This window comes from Chelon labrosus (genome assembly GCF_963514085.1).
Source record: "Chelon labrosus genome assembly, chromosome: 4".
In the NCBI taxonomy this organism is placed as follows: Eukaryota; Metazoa; Chordata; class Actinopteri; order Mugiliformes; family Mugilidae; genus Chelon; species Chelon labrosus.
The window spans coordinates 11,247,327-11,263,324 of NC_140340.1; the positions used below are offsets into that span (position 1 = coordinate 11,247,327).

The 15,998-nt window shown below is 39.7% G+C and overlaps 2 protein-coding genes across 2 annotated transcripts; one reads left to right on the forward strand and one right to left on the reverse strand.

Annotated features, from left to right (window-relative positions):
* The first annotated feature begins 8,883 nt into the window (after positions 1 to 8,883).
* On the forward strand, positions 8,884 to 11,846 carry LOC311487449 (green-sensitive opsin). The gene is made up of 5 exons (XM_084543721.1): positions 8,884 to 9,307; positions 9,472 to 9,640; positions 10,235 to 10,400; positions 10,535 to 10,774; positions 11,454 to 11,846. The coding sequence occupies exons 1-5, from the start codon at positions 8,944 to 8,946 to the stop codon at positions 11,550 to 11,552; spliced, it is 1,038 nt and encodes a 345-aa protein (XP_084399847.1). The 5' UTR covers positions 8,884 to 8,943; the 3' UTR covers positions 11,553 to 11,846.
* Positions 11,847 to 12,665: 819 nt separating this feature from the next.
* On the reverse strand, positions 12,666 to 15,430 carry LOC311487347 (green-sensitive opsin-like). The gene is given in 6 exon segments (XM_084543599.1): positions 12,666 to 13,877; positions 13,973 to 14,212; positions 14,335 to 14,500; positions 14,609 to 14,812; positions 14,814 to 14,863; positions 14,865 to 15,430. Coding segments are annotated over 6 exon segments (1,146 nt in total). The 5' UTR covers positions 15,252 to 15,430; the 3' UTR covers positions 12,666 to 13,778.
* Between the last annotated feature and the right edge of the window lie 568 nt (positions 15,431 to 15,998).

Here is a 15,998-nt window from a genome sequence, read left to right on the forward strand (position 1 = left end):
TCCTTACAATATTACAGCACAGAGAGAAACATACAGTACATGTTGTGTCTTAACAGTGTCCACTACTGATCATAATGTGTTCCAGGTTTTGGCCACTGGGAGGCGCTGCAGGCCCGTGATCAAAACACCCAGCTTCAACATCACTGCAGTAAGGTCTCTGCTGCTTAGTTACAGTAATGTAGGCATACAGCACATCTGCTCAGGGTGCCACTGATGTCTTTGGAAGTAAAGTTATGTAAAGCGAAGTGAAGCTATGTTAAGTTCTGTTCATGTGTGATAGGAAACTGAGATGTGAAGTGTTTCTCAAAAATGCATATATGAGGGAAATTCACTTTAAAGCACTTTTAAAACTATTACAATGACACAATTCAATTAAACTTTACTTATATAGCGTCAATAATGATCCAAGATGCCACACAGAGCCCAGAGCCTCCCCTCCCAAGAGCTAAGGCAACGGTGGCAAGGAAAAACTCATTGACTCTTTGTAGAATCAACTTCATATGGGGATACATCTGCTTTGAGGCCGGCCGGCCTGATAGAGAGATGAAAAAAAAGGAGACAACTGGAGAGGAGGTGGAAAAAGCAACAGAAAAAAGCAGATTAATTGCATCCAGATAAAGTATACAAGCAGCATATGATACAAACACAAGGACGTGATACTAGGTGATGCGTGACACGTGCTACACGAAGGAGACTGAATCTTAGTGGGTATGCAGTGTGCTCATAAAGTTACGGTTTTAAGAATAAATGAGAGCACGGAGGCATGAAACACCGTCTGGGAGCACAGTCGTTGTATTACATTGGCTGGCGTAATGTACATGTAAATACATGGGGTATCAAGTAGTGACCTTCAAACAGAGTTATTATGCAATATACTAGGTAAATTCCCCAGCTCTAGCATCTCAAGTAACTCTTACCTTAAAAACCAAATCTTTTTGAGGTTTTACAACTTAATAACAACTTAATACAAACAAGAACACACATATGGACAGAGGGGCAGAGTTGTGTAATAAATAAGTAATATTAGTGCTATAGGTGGAGCTTAAGCAATGAGCAGTGGTGCTTCTTCACTGACATCTGCTGGCGAAACTGTGACATTACATATGAGTGCAGCACGAGGTGTGGAGCTTGAGCTTCATCTTAACATCTAATCTATACCCATTGTTCAGCTGACAAAAGGTAACATGTCTCAGTAGGCTATAGTTCAACAACATAATTTCAACACAAGCTGAACTGCACATGAATACTTCAATACTTGCACTGCTTGTTTTATATTTTGTATTATATGTATGCTTTTATATTCTACTTTAAGATGTTTTTATTGTTTGGCGTTTGTGTGGACGGCAAAAGAGGAATTTCATGTTTTCACAGGGAAACATGTTTCCATACTGTGCTCATGACAATAAACTCCTTGGATCTTGAATTACAAATTTCCTGTAGGGGGCGCTGTTGTTTAAAGCGCCTTCTTTTTTTTAAGTAAATGTGTCAAATGATTTGGCATGTGGATTTTCATTTCCACACAATGATATATGATGCAAAGCAGGATGAAGCAGTTCCTTAGAGGGCACGGAACCAGCAAATGCACGAACAGTATTAAATCTAGGAAGTTTGACATGTTATAAGGTTGCTGTATAATTATAAAATCAACATAAAAGGGATCCACATTGTTTCTGTGCATCGGCAAAGAATTAAGTGTGTTTAGTCATAGTCAAAGTTCTACATCATCTAACAGACCTCCAGATAATTCAATTTCTGTAACAAAAAAAATAAGGAAATAAAGCCATTATTGTGAATAATGTGTTTAACATTATTGTAATTTGGTGTTTGCAGATGTTATGGCTATGGCTGTAGCTATGTCAGAACTGATTATAATTCAATAGCTGCAGTGTGAGTGGGTTGTAATTCTGTATGTATGCATGGGAGAGTAGGGCAGTGGAGAAAAGAGCATTAGACCTTAATCCTTGATGCTCACGAGCGTCTGGCCCACTCTGAGAGCAGAGATTAGACACACTGTGACAGGACAGCAGGGCCTGAGAGAAAGTGTTCACTTATTTCACGTTTATCCAGATAAAACATGGTCACACAGTAGGATGCTTTTACAGGGACTTTTTTTTTAAATATATTTACAGCCCCCCCCCAAAAAAAAATAAAAAAATAAATAAATAAATAAAAAAACAAAACAAAACAAAACAAAACAGAATTATTATACTTATAATTCTATCTCTCAGCCTCATACTCTTCTTTCCTCAAGAAACCTGACGCTCTCTTGAATGAGACATCCTGAATTTTTGACTTGTGGATCCAACCAACCAAATAAACAGTTTTTTCCCCCTCTCATATTACAGTTTTTTTCAATCGCTAACAAGCGCTTACCCATACTTCAGATATTTTTTCTAAACTCTTAACACAGATTCACACCTACGAAACACAATTGGCCAAATGGATAATTTTCTTCTCAAAAACACATTTTGTTAAATATATACTAACTCTTCATTTCAAAATAGAACTCATCTTTCTCTGCACACACCAACTTTATACCAAAACACTGGAAATATGACTCAAAATGAAATTATTCTGTCAACGAATAACACTTGTTTTCACTTCACAAGGTACATGCAGTGAATCAAAGTACACCAGGTTTCAAAATACTGGCTATTGTTGACATTACAAAAACTGCATAGACTTTTATGCTTCAGTTTTACAGGTATTTGCATGAAAAACATGCAATCCACTGTTTTTTTACACTAAATATCTTGGTTGGGAACTGTATGTCCACATGTAATGTTCACATTCAAAAGCATTCCAGTAAAAAGCAAATCATTTTTTTTCCCCTGTACTGTTTACTACAGGAGGCACAGTAGAAATACTGTTTACTGTATGATAGAACAGAAAAAGTTTTACAGTAGTGCTTACAGTGCAGCAACAAAATATCCATGAAACACACAAGAGCATTCAGAACAAAAAATACAACAGGAAAAAGCCCAAATAAAATGGGGGGGGGGGGGGGGGGGGGACTAAAAAAAGCACAAAATGACTGTATCTAATCTCTGCGATCTTCAGGGTTAGGCCACATGTTTTCATCAACATCGATAATGTGATTATCCAAGGCGATGCACCTGGGATAAAACTGCTTGGTATGTCGGATCCACCCTTGGCAATCATCAACTGTGATGTCCCTGCAGCCAGCATCCATGGCTTCAAGGAGGGACATCTGGTCATGTGGCTGATGGTCATAAACCTTCCACCTCCATGCAGAAAACAACTCCTCTATGGGGTTGAGGAACGGTGAATAGGGTGGAAGGAAGAGACGTACCAGTCTTGGGTGGTGAAGAAGTAAACTTTGAAGGGACATTGAAATTGACACATCTGGGGCAGTTCCAGCCATATGTTGATCTCTCCTGCCTCTGCTCCCCTGCTGATCAGAGTTTCCTGATCATACTACCTGAGTGTCACTCATTTGTCCTTTTGTCCTTTTGTTCTGACCACGTCTGGGAGCCATCTCTGCCCCTCTACTGAGTTCACCCTCATGTGTAAAGTTGCCCTCGACTGACCAATATGCAACCACACCTGGGGACAGGGTATATCTGTGCTCTGGCCCTACATTCAGGGTCAGTCTCCGGTCTCGGACCCACTCTGTGTCGGTAGGCTCACCATGACCTGGAACTCCAATAAACTTGCACCACTTCAGCAAACTTGGAACTAGACTTGGATTGTTTTTTTTCTTCAGCAGTGGACTTCAAACCATGTTGTTAGCGATTGAAAAAAACGGTATTATCAGCTGAGATATGTTGTTTTTGAACTGATATCTTTGCAGAAGAAGAGGTTTTTATACTGTATTTAAGGTTTGGAATATTGTTTTTGCTATTGTTGGATGTTGTGTGTTAACATTCGTAAATAATACAAAAACAATCCATAATTTTGTTGGGAGGTACAGCTGGTCTGTTTAGAAAATGTAAGCATTGTGGAAATGTGTTCACTGACTGCATATTGTGTGAAAACGACATGAAATGTGTGAATGGTATGGCCACAAAAGACCGATGCTGCGCTAATTGTGTTTAGAGTTTTGAAAATGTGACCACTGATTGGACAAACGCTTGTTAGCGACTGAAAAAAACTGTATAACATTTGGCCTATGCTTGCCACACTTGTCAAGCTTGACAAGGTTTTTCTGAGATCGATATAGCCTGCTATATCATGCTGCCTACTCTGCAGGAAATTATTTTTGTAGCTGAATTAATCAGCTCCTTTTGAACCTTTGAATTATTAAATGCCACCGTTTAATAATTCACCACTTAACAGCACCAGAACAAATCCTCCTCCTCCTTTGTACTGTGCTTATTAAACTCACTTACAAATACAATGCAAAACTCAGCATATGGTGTATGAGATGTGACGACTCCCAGGTAGAAACAATTAAACTCTATTAATGTAATGTGGCATATTTCAGAGACCAAGGACCAGGCATATTTTCACTGGTTGCCACTTGTACGAAATGTTCCAGATCAGTCACGTAATGTGTCTCCTTGACCTAGTGATTAGCCACAGTCCTAGTTTGTTTCCGGTTACACTTTGAACGTGTGTTAAGCACTTGTAGCTGTGAAGTGGAGAGCTAATCCCTATTGACCGTTGTTTACGTGTGGCAGTAGGCACGCGGCCGGCACCCTATTGATCTAAGCTTTAGTGACTGGACTTCTCACCTGCCTCGGGCTTTTATATAAATCTCATTTAGTGCTCAGCTCTCTCACCGTCATGGTGCCAAATGCCCCAGAACTAGGAAATCACACCTCTGACCTTCCGACCATTTCCCAACATAAAACATGTTTTACCGTTTATTGCACCGCAACAAGTGGCTACTGTCAAGATGTATAAGATGCTCCCTGCTGTATATACGTATATGTATGCCCTAATGCTGTTACTGACTAAAGTTAATTCAGCCCACAGATATAGTATGTTAGTGGCGAGTAGGGCCAGTCGGACACACCCATCTGACTGATTTAAAGCTGACTTCTTTCCATACTGTACTGGTGCAGTGAGACCTACTAGCCTATTTACTATACTATACAATACTGGAAGATACTGGAAACACTGTGTTAGATGCCCCAGAAAAAAGAAAAATGCAAATTAGATAATATATTGTAGATACTTTACACTTGGCAAAAACACAGTATAGTTCATATGGTACTTACAGTGTATTCATATATTAATTACAGTGTTATTATTGACTTACATCACAAACTCCCATTAATATGGTTTAAATTTCATCGCAGAAACATCAGTGTATACAGTTTAGTATTTAATTTAATAAAAGCATGGTTTTCAAGAAAATCTAGCAGTCTATCTGTCTGCCATTTGTCGATAGACAGACAGATCTGTATTGGTCTTTATTATATATTTATATATATTCTATTTATCATTGTTTATATATTATAATACACTCACATGATGCTGGTGAAGTGAATAAGTTGATAAACTATATTTAACCTCTAGTGTCGGCCCTCATAGAGAACCAATGGAGCCCGTTCGTCTGCTGTAATCACTTTTGACGACCATGTGAATTGAAGGAGACAGGTGTCACCTCCAAGGTGCACCCTGACTCCCAGACAACCTACTCAACTCTTCTGAATTACGTACAAGGTGTGAATCCAATTTGTGAGGATTGCAGATTAGAAGGGGCCAAACCCCTCCGGTTTAACAGCTTGCAAGTGACAATTTTTGGATGCTAAGCGGATAAACGCAAGCTTCTTGGTCTGGAAATCCCACTTGTGGGAATTGGCATACTTATGAACTGTGACAGATGGTTTTCTGTTTCCAGGACATTCCCATCAGTAAATGTATTAAACTTTTAACATATCACTTTCTCATCTAGTGGCAGTAGTTTGAGTCAAGAGCCAAGCAAATCAAGAAAATTGATTTGCTTGGCACAGATGCAAATGCAATGATGTTTTATCCTGTTACTTCAAACTCAGTACTGAGCCTAAGAAACTGCTATATATTAGGGTAACGTGGAGCCTCCATATATAATATGTAGGTCACCTATAACAGTAATAAATGAAGAACTGGTTTCATGAAATTTTGCCAGAGAAACACAGCACTCATTAAATTATAACACAATGCTTTAAACTTTTCGCCTACACATTAGGCATTTATTAAAAACGTGGCTCCATATTACACCTGTTAAGTGTTACACACTCCTAGAAATCATTTTCCAACAATAAATATATTGTGGCAAAACAAAAAAAAATCATAATCCAAATCAATAAATATGGTTTCAGAACCGAAATGTCTCAATTTGTAATATCACTGTGTGTAACTCTGAATAATACAGATTTATTTTCACTTACAGATTTATTATTATTATTATTATTATTAATAAAATATAGTTTTGCATACTGATCAGGTATATGGAAGCTCTTTATGATGCCACATACATTTTATTAGTTATCCAGTGCAACAGAGCACGCTTAATCACATACAGACAACATGCACATATAAAGCATTACTCCTACATTAATAGCTAGCTATAAATGTTTTATTCTACAACATATTTATAGAATGGTAGTTTAGTACTTTACCAATGATCAGTTTATCATTTATCAATTAAGACATGCTAGTTAGGTTCATTGGTGATTCTAAATTGGCCATAGGTGTGCATGTGAGTGCGAATGGTTGTCTGTCTCTCTGTGTTTGCCCTGTCATAGACTGGCGGCCTGTCCAGGGTGTACCCTGCCTCTCGCCCGATGACAGCTGGGATAGGCTCCAGCACGCCCCGCCCCCTCCCACTCATCCACGACCCTTCTGTAACCCTTCTGTAACCCTTCTGTAACCTTACAGAAGATGAGAAGAAGATTATTGAGGATTTATCTGGGGTTTACAAGATCATTTAGAAAGTGTAAGTAAATTATTAATGAATTACTTAAAGGCACATTTGTACATCTTCCACATGGAGTAATAGTTACTAAGTGTGTTAATAAAAGATTTGGAAACATGTATTCTTACTGTAATTTGTGGTTAAACAGTGATAAAACATTCATTGATTGTTACTACTCTAAACTATTTCCGTGAGCCAATCTAAAGTGAGGTCTATCTATGCCTTGTAAAGCATTTATAACAAAGATTTAAAGTCTCAGTTGTTTTCTCTGTGCACTTGATATAAAAAGAGAAAACATCATTACATTTAACCGCTTACTAATGTCTAATAATGTAGGAGTAATGCTTTATAAACGATGAATTGCGTATTGCTTTAGTAATGCTTCATAGTGTTTTATTATAAAGTGCTGCCCATAATTCATGTGACTTCACTTCTAAATTCTGCTGCAGTGCCAGATGTATCATCTTTCGTGTTTCTTTATATGCGCATGTTGTCTGTATATGATTAAGCGTGCTCTGTCGCACTGGATAACTAAGATTCCTTGATTTCGTTGTACCCGTACAATGACAATAAAGACATTCTATTCTATTTCCAGAGAACATAACTGCTGTGATATTACACTCAACCTCATCATCTGACATGTTTATAAAGCATAAAGTATGAAAATGTAATTATTAAACATGTTCCAGAGGAATAAAGCATTTATAACTAAATGTAGATACTGCTTACTCTTCCTTTCTGTTTAGTTACAGTAATACCCTAAGTATGTAAAAACCCTAACATGTCTTCAAAAGAGGATACAGTATCACCCGTGACTTGCCACTGTCTGTTAATTAACATAGTGTGCTTAGCCCAGTGCCCTCTGGCCTTGTTCAACTGTAGCAACCAGTTTGCAAACAATTTAATTTACAAGGCGACAATAATGAGGTAACAGGTTTCTGGCCTGCCTAATGAAATAAGAGCATCATCCCTATTATCTGAGTCACAACATTTAACTTCTAAACAATTAGATTAATCCTGTCCCTGTTAGACCTGCAGAAGCACTACACTGTGTGTTACTGCACAGTGTAGTGCTTCTGCAGGTCTGGACGTGATGATATTTTCCTGGGACATGACTCTAAATGTTCAGATATTTAAAAAAGATATATAAATCTATTTATTTCTATAGCTTGTTTTTAAGTACCACTGTCAAATAGTCAGTTGGTTTGGCAGCAACAAGCAAGTCTCAGCCATGTTAACTGCGTTTTTTTTCTTTAGTCAGTCTAAACGTGTTTTATTTCATTTGTTTTATTTTATAAAAACAGTGCCGTTCAAACAGCCCCTATCCTTATCAAGTCCCCCCACACTTGTGCACAACTATATTTCAAAGGTATCTGGAAGGTTCTTCTGGTGTAGTCTTGGAGAACTTATCCGACACAGTTCTTATCAGACAAACTCCAAGATGTTAAGATCAGGACCGTACCATCTGTTGCAAGATATTTCTTTGACTCAAGCTTCCCATCCCATCTGGTGGTGGTATTGTGTGATGGATAAAAAGTGTCTCTATCGCAGTCCGTTTATGAGCAATTTATGCGTCTATTAGAAAGCTGACAAACTCCAGGATGTACCATAACAGAGCTTAAAGTTGCTATAGAAATGGACTTCCTAAATGCTCTCTAAAAATATGGGAAACCAAAGTCAGTCTCAAAGAAATGTCACTGTGCACAAACTACAGAGTAACTGCAGCCTGAGTGTAGATATCTGTAAAGAAAAGGTTCTGTAGTGCTTCAGTGCTTGGTTCAGTTTAAAGTTACACATCTCATGTCATGAAAGGAATTAAGTAGGTAGGTATTTGCATTACACCTGTAAGTTGTTGTTTATGTTGTAACCTTCAGACAAGTCAGAGATTATTGGTAGAGATTATACGTGGAATTTGCAGATCTTTCTAGCTTAACTCGCCTTACATCACCTTACATATCCACTGGGAGGGCTATATAACCATGACTGCTCGTGCCACATGTAAGGAGTCAGAGACCAGACTCTGCTGCATTCACAGGGTTAATCTACAGTGTCGGCCCAAACCCTAACTTGCTAGAATGGAGAATGGCACAGAAGGCAAGAACTTCTACATCCCCATGAACAACAGGACGGGGCTTGTTAGGAGTCCTTTTGAATATCAACAGTATTACCTGGCTGATCCATGGGTATTCAAAATACTGGCTGCCTACATGGTTTTGCTGATCTGCACTGGTTTTCCCATCAACTTTTTGACACTACTGGTGACAGCTCAGAACAAGAAGCTCCGGCAACCGCTCAACTTTATCCTGGTTAACTTGGCTGTGGCTGGACTTATCATGGTCTGCTTTGGGTTCACAGTCACTTTTATTTCCTCCATCATGGGCTTTTTCTACTTGGGAACCACGGGCTGTGCAGTTGAAGGATTCATGGCCACACTTGGAGGTAAACTTTGGGAAAATGATGCTTTGGCATTATACACGCACATATTGTATTGTTTCTTTGCTGACAAACCTTTTCTCATGAAGTTGTAAGATCTACGCGGGTGTAACAGCTGATGTGATTTTAGGGTTCTCCTGGCGACTTCTGCTCTCTTTTTGTTTCAACAGGTCAAGTGGCTCTGTGGTCTCTTGTGGTTCTGGCTGTAGAGCGCTACATTGTCGTGTGTAAGCCCATGGGTAGTTTCAAATTCACCGGCACCCACTCTGCAATAGGCTGTTCATTCACCTGGTTCATGGCGGCAACCTGTGCTGTTCCTCCTTTGGTTGGATGGTCAAGGTAATGAGATAATTCCTCATCTTGTCACATCTGGGTTGCTGAGATCATCATCATCAACATCATTTAGATTTGAGAAATTTCTTTGCAACCTGGCTCTCGTGTTTTGTCATCTTGTCCATTTGTCCTGTTTAACTTGCAAAGATTTAGACCTCCAATAGGTTTGCTCAGATGTTGGATTACGGGGACTTTACTAGATACCACTAGAGCCCCTGTTTTAGCCATAGTATCTACATAAGATGCTTCCATTGTCAGATTTGATCAATGCAGTTCAATTCACTGCTGGAAAATCTCAGAGCAACCAGGGAATCTGAGGCAAGCGGATGTATACATCAGTATAAAGCATATTAGGAAACATGCACCATTTACTGTGTAGCCTATATGGTGCAAAGCAGATTAAGTGATGCATATATATATATAAATATATATATATATGCATCACTTGCATATAGGGCAGTGTGGATGCCATCACACCATGCACATTCACATATATTAATAATCAGTTTATCATCATAAACGACCTAACAGGGGTGTCTTGTGGAAAGCAAGACACCCCCTTATTTCATGCATCTAACTCTGTATGTCTTGTATTGGCAGGTATATTCCTGAGGGTATACAGGTTTCCTGTGGACCTGATTACTACACTCTGGCCCCAGGCTACAACAACGAATCATATGTCCTGTACATGTTCATCTGCCACTTCTGCGTTCCCGTCTTCACCATCTTTTTCACTTACGGGAACTTGGTGTTTACAGTGAAAGCCGTAAGAGACTTCAATTTCATGTGTTGTGCATGTTTGGGAATGCTACTGAAGGGTCATAAATCATTTCAGCTGCGTTAGAAAGCTCACTAGAAGCGCAAGACAAAGACATTAACCGATGATGGCCTCATTTTCAGGCTGCAGCCCAGCAGCAGGACTCTGCGTCCACCCAGAAAGCCGAGAAGGAAGTGACACGTATGTGCGTCCTGATGGTGTTGGGCTTCCTCGTTGCTTGGACTCCATATGCTAGCTTTGCTGCATGGATCTTCTTCAACAAGGGAGCTGCCTTCTCAGCTACTTCCATGGCTATTCCTGCCTTCTTCTCAAAGAGCTCAGCATTGTTCAATCCTATTATCTACATTCTGATGAACAAACAGGTATTGTTAGTTTATTATTATTATTATTGTTATTACACAGTTTTGGTCATTTATAAGTATTTAAGAAATGGTGATGATCAGGTAGGAGGCTACTGGGCTGTCAGAAATGTATCTTCTTATAGGCCAGCACCTTAAGTTGCTTGAAGTTTTAGTCACACATAGTAGTACCAAGTTATTCAGAGTTGCGACAATAGATGCTGTGGAGAAACAGGCGTTTCCAAAAAACGAAACCACAGAGAAGTCAGTCAGAAATCAGTAATACAATACCTCTTCCTGTGTGCATCTGACTGTCTATAGAGGTTGGATAGCAAAACAAACAGAAAATGAATGACAAATGTCTCCCTAAGACAAGTTATAATTGAAGAAATACTCAAAAAGTGTTAGAAAACGTATAAATATGCTAAATTTGGTGACTAAAAGTGTTGCCATCATAATGAAAAGTGTTTAACGTTCAAATAAAACTACCAGTAGAGTCAAACCTTTGTGATTTCTGCACATATACTAATTAAAAGGGCGGCCTACAGGAAATAAATGCTGAAAAGCTGAAGTGAATTTGAAAAATTATACAGCAATATCTGATGTCTTGTTTTAGTATGATCTCAAGATCAGGGTTTCTTCTTGCGAGATATTGAGGCACAGTATTGACGTCTTGCTTTTGTACTTTTTTGTCCCTTCTCAGTTCCGTAACTGCATGCTTGCTACGATTGGAATGGGCGCCATGGTCGAGGATGAGATGTCAGTATCAACCAGCAAGACAGAAGTCTCCTCTGTCTCTTAAGAATAACACCATCTGTCCCGACATCTTCCTCATTCTCAATGGCTGTCTTGACGTGGACATAAGTAAATGGATGCAAGCAGAATACAGACTTTTGACAGATTTCACTGCACACATTCTAACTCTAACCCTGACTTGAGCATCTGAGATAAAAAAAAAAAAAACAACAACTCTAAACTTAAAACACAACCTGAAGGGATAGCGACATGTGTTGTGCACGGACAGTCTGAAAATGTGTTAGCCTCTGTCATTATATTCTGTAAATATTTTATAAATGAAAAAGTGTGTAGGACCATATTATATTAAATAGACACATGAAAAAAGATGCACTGGTGGCTTGATTTACTTTGAAACAGTTTCACAATTCACACTTGGTTTTTACTTGAGAACTGCGAGCAGTGGATGAGGATTTTGATGTGACCTTGTACTAATTAGATAAGGCAGCATGTGCACTGAGTGGCAGTGCGGCAAGCAGAATGACTGACGTTTAGCACAGACTGTTGAATGAGTTGTCCTTTCAGGAGAATATCCCAGTTTGAGTTTAAGGCACTACAGTAAATAAATAAATAAATAAATGCCACTATTACTACTAATACTAATACTGATACTAATACTGTCACTACTACTACAATACTACTACTACTATACTACTAAGGCCACTAAACAATTACATTAATCCTGTCTCTGTTAGACCGACCTGCATCAGTTTGTTTTGGTGCCAGCTAGAGGCGAGCAGTTGGAGCAGGTTACACTGAAAGTGGGAGGGGTCCAGCCTGTGCACCTGGCGCATGCTAGGCAGGTCTGCACTCATAATCCCTCCTGCAGAGTCCACACGTAGCTACTTTGTGATTGCTTTCCTCCTTTTTCATATAAAATATAGAATTTTCTAGTAAGCTAAGGTGGTGAATTATCATGGTCTGCCCAAAGGCTAGTTAGTGCGGATGAATACACTTTAATTCAGCCAGGTGCAACACAAACACAAGCAGAGATGCACTGAGTTTAAATTCTAATCCAATTTGCATTGATCAGCACTGGTAAGTACCGCAGAAGCAATTTAACCAAATAGTTTTCACAATAATAATATTTCCATGTATCTGAAAATAAAGGTACGTCATTGTGTCTCTAAAAAAACACATAATTTCTATCCCGTGTCTTAAATAAACCAACTGACTGCCCCTCTCATTCTGTTCACTCGACTCCTGGAAGTACAGTTGTTTCGTGTTTTTTTTTTTAGACTGATAAAGCATTTTCATTCACCATAAAACGCTAGTAGTGTTGACTTTGTTCACACTAAGGCTCACAGCACTCTGGAGTTCGTAACCTGGCTTTTTCCTTGGTTAAGTGGATTAACCTGACCTACAACTTATCACACTCTGTTTTCAGCATCAACAGCAACAGGGATGACATTATCTTTAGGTAATGGTGTACCCCTGTGGGAGGTGACGCCATCTACAGGCAGGATGCCGAGGCCTCGGTTGGGCCGGGTTAAGATTAAACAGGGAACATTTGGTCGGCCGGCTTAGCTCTGAACAACATGAACACTGAATCTTCCTGGAGAAATGCGCGCAGTGTCATTTATCCCTTTAAAATCCTATTAAGTACATCTGTCTAAATCTGTAATTAGACATGCTTCTTCTTCTTCTGCGTCTTCTATATGTGTATTTTTTTCATAAATAAACACGGTTTCAGGATGTTTTTGTGAAATGAACTCATGACAACATATTTTCATGCATGCATTTGTTTATTTACGCTATTCCTCATATGTACAATGTTTACAGTTCATGATGACCAACTCAACAAGCGAGAAAAGAGTTGTACACTGTATATAGTTGCTCATTTTGAAAATGCAGTAAAAAATTTCCCACTGCTGTAAAAAAAAAAGAAAGAAAGAAAAAAACCCAGCAAATTCCAGCATCTAAATAATATGATACTGTGTCAGACAACATAGGAGTATCTGTGTCTTGGATGGCAGGGGAAGTCAAAGTGAGCATCCACATACATGCGTTCACAAGCCTAATCATTATTTGCATTGATTAAAAATTCACACACTTTCCAACAAACCCTCAAGTAAGAGGAGAAAAAAAAATCCGTTCATGTTCCCGGAGCCGTTTATCACTGGTCAAGTAGTTCAGACGTCCCTGAAGTTTACTCAGTCCACACTGAGGATTATCCCAGATCAAAGAAACAGTAATAAGGAAAATGTCCAGTGATAAGAAAATGCCTTTGTATTTAAGAGACAGAGGACACTTCTGTCTTGCTGGTTGATACCGACATCTCGTCCTCCACCATGGCGCCCATTCCAATAGTACTCAGCATGCAGTTACGGAACTGAAAAGAGAAGAAAAAAAGAGATGTTGAAATGAAATTGCATTTGCATCGCGACTGGTTTAAACGCTGGTAAGGTAGACTTCACGTGAACCGACCTGTTTGTTAAACAGCACATAGATGACAGGGTTGTACAGGGCTGAGCTCTTTGCAAAGAAGGCGGGGATGGCTGCGGTCAGGGCGGTGAAGGAAGCTCCCTTGTTCAGGAAAATCCAACCGGTGAAAGTGGCATATGGTGTCCAAGCTACCAGGAAGCCCAAGACCATCAAGACGCACATACGTGTCACTTCCCTCTCAGCCTTCTGAGTGGACTCTGACTCCTGCTGCTGGGCTGCAGCCTGAAATGTTCATAGAATATAAACTCAGTTTATCAAGTTTTAAGTGAAAAGCATCTACAAAATAATTGTATTTTGTTGGGGTTTACCAATAACACAACTTTGTCATTTTAAATTCTACTTACAGCTTTGACTGTCGCCACAAGGCTTCCGTAAGCGAAGAAGATGACGAAGACAGGGACGAAGAAGTGAACGACAAACATGTAGATGACGAATGACTCGTTGTTGAAGCCTGGGGCCAGAGTGTAGTAGTCAGGTCCGCAGGAGCACTGCATGCCCTCAGGAAGGTACCTGAGATTTAAGAAGAATATTCCAACTTTGAAAGACTTACGCCATCTGCAATGTTTACCGGTGTCATCAATCTACCAAAGTTTTATTACAAACACAAATGTGAATTACCTAGACCAGCCAAAAAGTGGGGGTGCAGCGCAAGAGAGGGCCATGATCCAGGTGAAAGCGACTCCAGCTCCAGCATGAGATCCACCGAACTTGAAGCTTCCCATGGGTTTGCAGACGACAATGTATCTCTCAACAGCCAGCACGACCAGAGACCAGAGAGCAACTTCGCCTGTAGATAGAAAAGGGTGATATCTTTTGGTTAAACTTAAAGCTTAAAATGTGGGCTTCACATTTGTGTGAAGCTGACTTCATACCAACCTCCAAGTGTGGCCATGAATCCCTCAATAGCACAGAAGGTGGGTCCAAGAATGAAGTAGCCGTTTACAGCAGATGTGATAGTGATGGTGAAGCCAAACATGCACATGATGAGTCCGGCCACAGCCAGGTTGACCAGGATGAAGTTGAGAGGTTGCCGGAGCTTCTTGTTCTGAGCCGTCACGAACAATGTCAGGCCGTTGATGGGAGTTCCAGTGCAGATCAGGAAGAACATGTAGAAAGCCAGAAGCTTGTAGATAATTGGGTCTACCATATAATACTGTGGGTATTCAAAAGGACTCCTAACAATCCCAGTCCTGTTGGACATGGGGATGTAGAAGTTCTTGCCCTCTGTGCCATTGGGCTCGATTCCTCCTTCCCACACCATCTTTGCTAGTCGGTTGCTCTGTTGAGCTTCTCTGTGTAACAAACCTGAAGGTGTTGTTGGACACGCAATGCAGAGCAGTGCGCCGTGATTTTTATACCTGTCCGGTAATCCTATTATCAAATTGCCAATAGAGGATTAGAGGATTGTGAGGCAGTCCTGAGATTGATCTTATCACCGGATAGAGAACAGGGACTCAAAGTAACACGCTCCACTTTCCAAGTCCGGAGGAATACTCTTGATGGCGATTCAAGAACGGGAATTAAAACAGATTTTGGGACATTATCAAGAGTAAACAAGCAAACAAAACCTGGCATCATAAGAAATAGATGATGATATATTGAAGTTTAGGTATTTACTCTCTGTTGTATGTACAGATTTTTCTGTTTTGAATATGGGCCATTAACAAAATGTAATAGATAAAGTAGACTGAGAGTGGTGCACTTCAAATGTAGGCAAGGGGATGAGTATATGTGCATTCTCATGTGATCCGTACATGCATTGATTCTTTTCACATTGATACAGCTAGTTATGTCCTCATTTATTTCTTTGACTGTTCAAATACAGTGAGTTTATACTTTCAGGCCAGGCCATCATCAAGCATTTGCACCCTCAGTGTCTGTGTGTCCATATGGAGGAGCTGTAGGTGTCATTATCCTGACTGGATTAACCTCAGTGTTTCATCCACAGTTGCTCGGTCGCGATGCAGCAAAAAGCTTACTGTCGTAGGCCGGAAAGAAAATATCCGCT